The sequence below is a fragment of the Euphorbia lathyris genome, chromosome 1 (genome assembly GCF_963576675.1).
Source record: "Euphorbia lathyris chromosome 1, ddEupLath1.1, whole genome shotgun sequence".
Lineage (NCBI taxonomy): Eukaryota > Viridiplantae > Streptophyta > Magnoliopsida > Malpighiales > Euphorbiaceae > Euphorbia > Euphorbia lathyris.
In genome coordinates this window covers 124,503,715-124,514,444 of record NC_088910.1, presented here as the reverse complement: position 1 = coordinate 124,514,444, position 10,730 = coordinate 124,503,715, and the positions used below count along the sequence as shown (strand labels likewise).

General features: G+C 35.0%; 1 protein-coding gene across 2 annotated transcripts; it reads left to right on the top strand.

Moving 5' to 3' along the window:
- Positions 1–474: 474 nt before the first annotated feature.
- On the top strand, positions 475–4,700 carry LOC136210890 (homoserine kinase). 2 transcript variants are annotated; one of them, XR_010678248.1, is made up of 3 exons: positions 475–1,734; positions 4,098–4,190; positions 4,431–4,700. XR_010678248.1 is itself a non-coding variant. In XM_066002330.1 (2 exons), exon 1 carries the CDS (start codon positions 629–631, stop codon positions 1,727–1,729), a length of 1,101 nt encoding a protein of 366 aa, XP_065858402.1. In that variant the 5' UTR covers positions 475–628; the 3' UTR covers positions 1,730–1,734; positions 4,431–4,697. The 2 variants fall into 2 exon arrangements, 1 of the variants encoding a protein (XP_065858402.1); XM_066002330.1 differs by lacking the exon at positions 4,098–4,190 and having other exon boundaries at positions 4,431–4,697.
- Positions 4,701–10,730: the final 6,030 nt, after the last annotated feature.

The window sequence follows — 10,730 nt, the reverse complement described above, 5'->3', positions numbered from 1 at the left end:
GTTAATTGGGTTAAATGTTTACTTCCTCTAACCTCCAAACTCTAACCTCCAAATTGGTGGTTAATGGGAGTAACGTAAACTTTTTTAAAATTTCTTATTTCTGCAGAGTAAATTTAACCTTCTTTCCCCTCCATATTTAAACTCCCAAACAAGGTTAAACATTTAACCTCATTTACATCGTATAAACTCCCAAACAAGGTTAATTGTTAACTTTCCGTTCCATCACTTCCCTTCCCTTTCCATTACCTCCTTTAACTCTCCCCTCCATTAACCTCCAAACTTCCAAACAAAAACTAAGAGTGAAGGTCCAAGTTTCGTTTGGTTAATAGGGTCAATTGAGCGGGACTGCAGGTCAGATAAACGGTTTTATATATGCTAGATGCTTTTTGGCCTTTTAGTATTGTTCCAAGTAGGATTTCCAACATGGAGAGATGCGACATCGTTTTGTCGTACCCTGTCCATTTTTAATTAAGATCTCTCTCATCATGAGACAGCAGCGCATACTGTGATTCCACATTTCACTATTTCAGTTTCAGCAGCTCACTGCTATACACTGCTCGTTCGCCGTTTCTCTTTCCAAAACCACAATTTCCGATCATCTCTCCCTCTGAAGAACTAATCTTTAATTATGGCGATTTGCTTCTTTTCTCCATTAAAACCGATGCCATTTTCTCCATCAAATCACAACTCAAAACCTCCACTTATTCGCTGCAGCTTCTCTCCTTCCACCATCACCACCGCTGAACCCAAACCGGTTTTCTCCTCCGTCAGATCTTTCGCTCCAGCCACCGTTGCCAACCTCGGCCCCGGCTTTGATTTCTTAGGTTGTGCTGTCGACGGTCTAGGAGATTATGTCTCCGTCCGAGTCGACCCTTCTGTCCATCCCGGCGAGATCTCCATCTCTGATATATGCGGAACCCATGCCAGCAAAAAGCTATCCAAAAACCCTCTTTGGAACTGTGCCGGTATTGCTGCTATTGCCACCATGAAAATGCTGAATATCCGATCAGTAGGTCTTTCTCTTACCCTCGAAAAAGGCCTACCCTTAGGCAGTGGCCTAGGTTCGAGTGCTGCAAGTGCCGCGGCTGCTGCCGTCGCTGTTAACGAGATTTTTGGGGGAAAATTAGATGTGGAGGATCTAGTTGTTGCTGGATTGGAATCTGAAACCAAAGTTTCAGGTTATCATGCTGATAATATAGCGCCGGCGATTATGGGAGGATTTGTATTGATCAGAAATTATACTCCATTGGAACTAATGAGCTTGAAGTTCCCTGAAGAGAAGGATATATTTTTTGTACTTGTAAGTCCAGATTTTGAGGCACCTACTAAGAAAATGCGAGCTGCCTTGCCAAGAGAAATTGAGATGACTCACCATGTGTGGAACTGTAGTCAAGCTGGGGCATTAGTTGCTTCTGTGCTTCAAGGGGATTTAAAAGGATTAGGCAAGGCATTATCAAATGATAAAATAGTTGAGCCCAAAAGGGCACCGTTGATTCCTGGAATGGAAGCTGTGAAGAAAGCTGCCCTTGCGGCTGGGGCATTTGGGTGCACAATTAGCGGAGCAGGGCCTACAGCTGTTGCAGTGATTGATAATGAGGAGAAGGGGAAGGAGATTGGGGAGAGAATGGTGGATGCCTTCAGGAATGAAGGGAATTTGAATGCTGTGGCTATGGTGACGAGGTTAGATAGAATTGGTGCTAGACTTGTTAGCAGCGTTCCAATTAGATAACCGAAGTATGTTTCCTTTTTTTAGTTTACTTTTATTCATGTTAGTTTTCAATTGGTTATAAGTTCTGTGTGAGAATCTACAGTTAGATGATTTTGTAGGATGCAACACGAAGGAAGCGAATTGTATTGTTGTACTTTATGACGATTCTTCATTTCCTTGAGTCATTAATAAAAGATGCCACACTCTGAAATTGTTGTCCAAAACTTGCATATATTAGCATAATAACAATTAGATTAGGCATGGAGGAACTACAACTCCATGTTACACATCAGTTTCTGTAATTATAGTTGTAGTTGATGATGAAAATGGGCATTTTTGGGCTTCATGTTTGCATCATTGAGTTTCATTTGATTATCTGTGTAATCGATACATTTGGAGTTTAAATGAGTGCTGGTTAATGTTGCTTGGACTGTTGAGATGCTCACTGCAGGCTATGAATTCCAGTTTTTGAAGCCATACTTGCAGGATAAGGAGAATAGGGTTTTGATCGTTGTGATTCTGCTTCAAGTTGTGGCAAATATAGCTCAGGTGGTCATAGATGAAACAGGACCATATGGCCAGGATTGGATCACCTGGAAGCAAATCTTTTTACTGGTTGACGTTGTTTGTTGTTGTGCTGTTTTGTTACCCATTGTTTGGTTGATTAAGCACTTGCGTGAGTCTGCTAGAACAGATAGGAAAGCAGCTGCGAATTTGATGAAACTGACTCTATTTAGGCCGTATTATCACCCGAGTGGTCGTTTATGCTCTAGAGACAATTACTTCATATATATATTGGATGGAAATCACCAAAGAAAGTAGAATAATAGAACAGATTAAGAGAAGAAAACCAGAAGAAGATTTGATTTAATATGGTCTAATGAAAATAAGAACAGATAGAATAAAGAAAACAGGGACTGCTAACAGCACCCTCCAGGGAAATCTCCCTCTCTCTGCTAAGAGCCAAAATAGAATAACGTCATAACTGCCTCTCCTCCCACTACCCCCTGCCAATATAACTAATCAGCCCTATTTTCCAGATCCGTAACTACTCTGTGCCACCTCATTAGTACCTGCTGTAACTGCCTTTTGCCTTCTAGAATAAACATTAACAACCCTGGGTCCCTTAGGCAAATGGGCTAAAACCTGTTCTCTATCAGTGGACCTGCCTTTTATGTGTTTACTGGTTACAAGTTCAAGCCAAAGGCGCATAATCCTTATTTTGTAGTTGATGATGAGGAAGAAGAGGCTGCTGCAGAGCATTTGAAATTGGAAGATGAATTTGATCTATAAGCTGTTTAAATAGAGATTTAAGAATACTGCTTGCAAGGAAATCGTGACAATTGAGGTAGAAACCTGATCATTGCTTAATAATGGGGTCTCTTTATCACTTTGAATGTTCAGAAGGATGTCTGTGACTGTTCATTGTGTGTTCCCTTTATTTCTTTTCTTGATACAAAATGTTTTTGGAACTTGAAGTTAAATAGTAAAGTTTTATAAATTCCCTTCGTGTCTGTAATGCTGGATATTACGTAAAATGTACAAGTTTCAAAATTAAATCTATTTCGGCTATTACTTTAGCAATGGGGTGTCTTTTTACAATTGTACTGGTTACTTAGTACTCTTTGTTTTGATTAGCAGTCTTTCAATCAACTAATTCCTCTTATTTGCATTGGCTTTGAGTCTGACTCAATATCTTTATAAGCATCCATGTTTGGACTGGTTCTCTATTCTAACAGTTCCGAAAAGGATTAAAATTTCAACAAATTGGGAATATAGAGCCAATTAACCCTATAAAAGTCGTAAAAGCATATTTATGGAATATGCTTAGCCTTTCCTGGCTTGATATATTAGGTTGTTTGTTTTTGCTTTTCGGAGCAGCTTTTTAGCTGTTTTACTTACAACAGTTCTTAGCTGCTTTAAAGGAAATACATTTGAATTTTGTGCTCTTATTTGGTGGGGTAAATTGATATTTAATTTGTAGCGAAACACATTTGAATGTGTTTTCTGATTATGTTTCAACACAAGTTCCTCTAGCCAATTGTTTCCTTTGCACATAAAATCATTTGGTTGCTTATTACATGTAATCTTCTACTTGCAATCGAGAAATAACACTTGTACGAACCCATATTCCCAATTTTCTAGATGCCGGACACCTTCCTAGAGTACTTTTGATTTTGTACTGGTCTTTTTCTGGCTTGCTTGATGCAACTTTGATAGATTTGGAGTTTTGACTTAAAATTTCAAGGAAAAAAAAAGAGATTTAGAGGACTAGGAAAGAAAGATTAGCATTTGGTCAATCTTTTTGTTGATAATGGACCACAAGATTCTTAGGTAGTAAGATTAACTCCGACGATATACCACTGCTGAAACCGTGGTTTTATTGCAGCTGAGGATAGGCTTATATTGTTATTGGATTGGTACCAGAAGTTCCCAGAATTCAAATCCTGGGAAATTTTCCTTACAGGAGAAAGCTATGCAGGTATGAAAGGCAGCATTCAAATTGTTTTTGTTTTTCTACCAAAGTTTGAGGCAAAGGATTTTCAATTTCCTTATATTTGCAAGCATTGTCATATAGGGCAGCTGGCTGAGGTTCTATTGGATCATAATGCACATTCAACTGGTTTCTGAGTTCAATATCACAAGAGTTGCTGAAAGAATATCTAACCTTGTCAATGTCTAGTAGCATAAAATATCTGAATTGTGTTTTCTGTTTTTTTAGGTTAACTTCTTTTTGTGTACCCTGGTGCTTATTTACTGTCATTAGATTGGAAACCCGGTCCTTAAACTTGACCGGGATGCTCCTGCAACGTACTAATTCTCCGATGAGGTTGGTGTCAGGATCATAGGAAAGGCATATGAACTGCAGATTAAAGAAGAGATTTGAAGAGAAGGATTTTATCTTTATTTGGTTTCATTTCTGTATCTCATTGATATGATTGGAATGAAATGTATCTAATCAAAATGTTTGATTGCTCATTTGAAGGGTTTGGAATTGTTTGGTAGAGGATTATGATGCATCCATCTATTCAAGGCAAATTTTGTAATGCATAATAAATCCACAAACAACGAAATCTTGTTTGTAAACTTTTAATTACAAGACTCTCTTTGCAAAACTTTTAAATTACAAGACTTTTTTTTTTTTTTTTTTGCAAAATGGTAAAATCAAATGGTTTATTTTATTATTTTTCTCTGAAAAAATAACATACATGAATTTTATAACTGGTTTTGGCATATTCAGCTCATAGTTGAGACATAATAATCTTATCTAGATTTTTTTTTCTCCCGCTTGTAGTTATGAGAAACCCCAGTATTCCTTCAGGGTCTGCGTATTCTTCATGAGGGGGCTAGATGGGAAATGGGGAATCTATTTGGTGCCTTAAAGACCCTTGGCTTCCAATCAATCATCCCTTTATTCCAAGGTTGTTGCCAAATTTATTGCCATCTTCATTTCAGGTAGCTGATTTACTCTTTGCCAATCAAAGAACCTGGGATTTCAATAAGATAGACAATCTTTTCATTCTGGAGGATGCAACCTGCATCAAAGGTACCTCCTTTAGCATCACCGGGTCTAATGATAAAATGATTTGGCACTATTCGAAATCTGGTGGTTAAATCTGGCTACAAAATTGCAAAAAAACGAAAGGGTGATGATCTGTTGGCAGCTAGGCAATTTCGTCTGACTCCTGGTCATTCTCTAATCTGGAAGCAAGTTTGGAGCCTTAACATTCAAAATAAGCTCAAGTTCTTCATCTGGTGCTTTCTCCGCGATGCCCTATCAATAAGGAAAAACATTGCTAGAAAATGCCCAATTCCCAACGTTTCCTTCCGTTGGTATTCCGACGAGGAATCAACAAACCACCTATTTTTCCAATGCCATTTGGTTCGTGCTATTTGGCTTGCCTCACCTCTTTCGGTTCGATCTCTCTCATTCCTTGCTTCCTCTCCTTTGGATGCTTGGACCTTTTTTGCGAATGGGGTAAGCCTTTCAAATATCAATGATGATCCATTAGTGTGGTTTTGTATTATCTTATGGCGTATTTGGAAAGCTAGAAATAATATGATCTTCAACCAAAAGGCGTGGATCACGATGGAAATTGTCAATCAAGCACTCTCCCAATTTGAAGAATGGAATGTGCTTGAATCTGATTCTCATGAAGGTTCTATTGTAGATGAATTTGTTCCTTCTTGGTCCTTGCCACCGGAAGGTTGGATTAAGATTAATATTAATGGAGGCTTCATTGCTTCCTCTACTATTGGCAACGGTGGCCTGTTGGCGAGAAACAGTCTTGGTGAGATTGTGGGCATTACGACCTTTGCTTACCCGTTTGCTTCCTCTCCCCTTGTCGTGGAAGCCTATGCAATGCGAGATGCTATTCTTTTTGCTTCGAGATAGGGGTTGGATCTTATTGAAATTGAAAGTGACTGTCTGCAGCTGATCAACTGTCTCACAAGCGTGAATTGTCATATTCCTGCTTCTTGCTCAGCGATTGTGCACGACATTCTTCATCTCTGCCATTGTTTTTCTAAATGTGTTTTTTTGTTTGTTGTCAGAGATTGTAATTGGGCGGCTCATATTTTAGCCTCAAAAGCCCTTAGTGATCCTCTTTTTGTTTTAGATTGGAACTTGCTGTATTGCTGGTTCATGGAGAATTTCTCCTTTAAATTCTAACTCTCATTTGGTCTTTTATATATCTCTATCGTTGGTGTTAAAAAAAACCTAAGAACTTGGTTTGAAACGAGTCTTTTTTATAAGAGAGTGTGCAGGAGAGAAAGAGGACTGTTGTAGAGTGTTGGGTAATCGGAGTCAAACAAAAAGTTTAGTGTCATAATTATGCTAACTCAATTCAAAAAGTTTAATGTCATAATTGTGCTAGTCTAATCATATTAGTGATTTTATGTTATATTTTCAGGTTATATATAGTTTTACTATCTATTTATACTTTTAAATATTTTATGTCATTTTTTTTTATCAGGTCTATCCAAAAGTCTGCTAATATATAATGATTGGTTCATGTAATGCGTTTACAAGTCGTATATAAAAATATGGAAAGTTCGAGTCGTGTTTGCAATTGATAATTGTAATTTTATTTACCTTTATTATTAAGTTGAGATATAAACAGATGAGGAGAATATGATAATAATTTTAAATATTCATATAATTTTGTATCTGTTTAGAGTTAGAAGCAGGGCCGATCCTAAGTTTTTGAAGGTCTTGGGCGAAGTACCAAATGAAGACCCAAATAAATAAGTACAAGTAAAAATGAATTATGTAAAAGAAAAAATAGTTAAAAATAACACATTTTTATCACACTTAACAAAGAATCTAAAAACATTCAATTTCATATAAAAAAACATTTTATTTCATTTTAAGTACCCAGTTTCTCATACAAAATATTATCTACAAGTATTTCTAGAAGTAAATTACACCAATAGTACCTGAATTATACCTCAATTCACACTTTGGTACATGAATTACATTTTGTCTCAAAAATATACTCGAACTATAAATGACCGGACAATTTAATATTTCTAACCGACACTAACCAGTAAATTAGAATTTGGACCATTTATTTGACCACTTTTTAAGATTTTGACTATTTATTTAATAAATTTTAATTAAAAATTAAAAGACTCAATCTCTCTCCTCTAATCCGTCACTCTTCGTTTCTCTCTCTTTCTCTCTCGTCGATGATGAAGTCCGGCGGCTCAACCTCTGCTCGGCGTGGACTAATCTATCACTCTCTTCGTTTCTCTCTCTTTCTCTCTTGTCGATGATGAAGTCTGGAGGCTCAACCGCTACTCGGCATCGACTGATCTGTCACTCTTTTTTTTTCTCTATCTTTCTCTCTCGTCGATGATGAAGTCTGGCGGCTCAACCGCTGCTCGGCGTGGACTACTGTGGTTACAACAGCAGCAATCACTGCGAGTTGCTTTCGATGGTTCTTATGGCTGACACGGGCACATCCGTTCCAAGGATAGGAGCTCAATCTCAAATCTTCTGCATTGCATCTCTAATCTTGTCACCTAGAGAATATATCATTTTCTCAATACTTATTTCATTCTTGGCACCACTTTCAGAAACATATCTTTCCAAAATGAAAATATTGAACCAACAATCTAGAGAAGCAAAAAGAAACAAAATAGCCTGTTTTTGCTATATACTTTCTGAGCTTCCAGAGGTTGTATATCCAATTTTTATATTCATTTTTCAACAGTTTTAATTTTAATTTATTGTGGCTATTTTTCAATTTGGAGATGAAAAGGATGGATTTATTAGAGAGAAAGGAAATGGGAGAGAGATAAACATTGAATTTTCATTTTTTAGAAAGAGAAAGGAAATGGGAGAGAGAAACAAAGCAAAGTAGAAGGAGGAAGAACTATTTTGGTTCAGTACTAAGAATTGAAGAGAGAGAAAGTGAGAGAATGGAAGAGAGAGAGAAAGAAACTAAGAGAGAAATTAATTAAAATTTTAATTAAAAATGGTCAAAATTCGGGTTGACCAATTAGTGACTGGCTAAACGTATTATATTGTCCGGTTACCATTACTTAAGGTATATTTTTGAGACAAAATGTAATTTAGGTACTAAAGTGTGAATTGAGGTATAATTCAGGTACTATTAATGTAATTTACTCGTATTTCTAGATGCAAACTCACTTTTTAGTGTTTATATCACTATATTATAACATATTTCTTAATAAAATTATTAAATCATTCAATCTTTATATGATGTTGATGATTTCAAATAGTTTTCAATAATCTTAACGTCAAAAAAAATTCGTTCATCAGATACGAGGGCTGCTCAAAACTAACCAGAAAATCGAAAAACCCGATTTATGAAACCGAACAGAAAAATGGGTTAACCGAAATCGATAAATTAGGTTACGGTTTTTCATTTCAAAAACTGACGGTTAACCGAAACCGAAAAATAAACCGATTATGTATTGATACATTTAAAACTAGTATAAATATATATACAACTTTAATTATCAATATATAAATATACCTATTAGAGTGAGGTTATAGAGAGGGGTTCCCTTACTTCTTATTCTAAGGGAAGAATAGCCTTATTCCAATTACCAAACAGTACTAGTATTATTTAATTAAATAAATTGAATTAAGTTAAAATCCTAACATGTTTTTCTCTCATTCTCCTAAATAGGATTTACAACTTAATTAAATAAATTGAATTAAGTTAAAATCCTAACATGTTTCTCTCTCCTTCTCTTAAATAGGATTTACAACTCTCACGCTCCTTCTTCTCTTAAATCTCACGGCTCTCTCTCTCTCTCCTCTTTCCCTTAAACCATTCACGATTTATTATTATATTTGACCCATGAAGTAAAATTCCTATTTTTCCTTGTCTGTCCGGAAAAATTTATTTTCCACGAAGTGTTCTATTTTCAATCTCTGCAGGTCCATCTCAATTTCTAAACCCATGTTTATTTGTGTATACTATTAGAAATTGGTGAACAGTATTTCGAGGTTTTACATGTAAACAAAAGAATGCACATTATACACAAATACTTTAAGCATAAAAACTACAAGATCAAACAAGAAGAGAAAAAGGCTGCAAAATAAACATGGGTTTAGAAATTGAGATAGACCTGCAGAGATTGAAAATAGAACACTTCGTGGAAAATAAATTTTTCCGGACAGACAAGGAAAAATAGGAATTTTACTTCATGGGTCAAATATAATAATAAATCGTGAATGGTTTAAGGGAAAGAGAAGAGAGAGAGAGAGCCGTGAGATTTAAGAGAAGAAGGAGCGTGAGAGTTGTAAATCCTATTTAAGAGAAGGAGAGAGAAACATGTTAGGATTTTAACTTAATTCAATTTATTTAATTAAGTTGTAAATCCTATTTAAGAGAAGGAGAGAAAAACATGTTAGGATTTTAACTTAATTTAATTTATTTAATTAAATAATACTAGTACTGTTTGGTAATTGGAATAAAGTTATTCTTCCCTTAGAATAAGAAGTAAGGGAATCCCTCTCTATAGCCTCACTCATACCTATTATATTTAATTTTTAAGTTAAATGTATTAAAATAATATAAAATTTATTTGTTTAGGTGATTTTGTTAATTGAATTTGAATTTCAATATTTGAATTTAATATTTAAATAATTATATAATTATATATTTATTTCAAAATAAATAATTATAGATTTAAAGTGATTTTTTTCTATGAAAAGTCACTAATAGTTAACCGCCGAAATATAGGTGACCGAAATAATAGGTTAACCGAATTAAATGGACATGTGCACTCCTAGATACACCGTCACTATCATAGTTAAGAGTGTCCAAAAAGCAATTAAAATATTTAGGTAATAATAATACGCTACTTTGACAAATTTAAGACTTTCAAGTGCTGACATCAATAAGTTTGGCAAAATTATGTACAACACCTTCGTTTCTGAAAAAGTATTATCTCCGTCAACATGTGAAAGATTATTATAAGAAAATATAGTCATAAAATTGTATGTTGTGATTGTTTATATCTAGAAAATAATTATTATCGATGCATATCTTTTGAGATTTTAAATTTTGTTTTTTTTTATAAAAAATATATTTTTAGGCCACTCACTCCATTGTGTTTAGATGTGTGCTGTAATTTGTTTAGATCTAGGATTATTTCCGTAACCATTGCAACTTTTAAGATTTAATTTTTGTATTATAATATTTTTTTAAATTTTTTTTAGACTCCCTAGAGCCCTAGTTAGAAGATCAACTCTAATCCAATTCAAAATTTATGTGTCAATTTTATATCAATCCAAACATAATCTATTACCTACTAAGTTAACTCCAAACACTATAATTATGTCTCGGTCTGTAAATTTGTCAAACCGTAGGCTGTTACCGGCATAATGTAGAACAATGATAGTTAGCAGTCAAGCGACTTCAATGGTATGGTTAGCAGACTAATTTATAATTTTCTAAAAACCTGCAACAACTAGAGGCTGGATTATTCACTACCTCCCTTAAAATTCATAAAAATCTCAAAAAATTAGGAAAATAGT

Excerpts from the sequence above, each read along its gene's own strand:
- LOC136210890 (XM_066002330.1), top strand. The coding sequence starts at position 629 with ATGGCGATTTGCTTCTTTTCTCCATTAAAACCGATGCCATTTTCTCCA.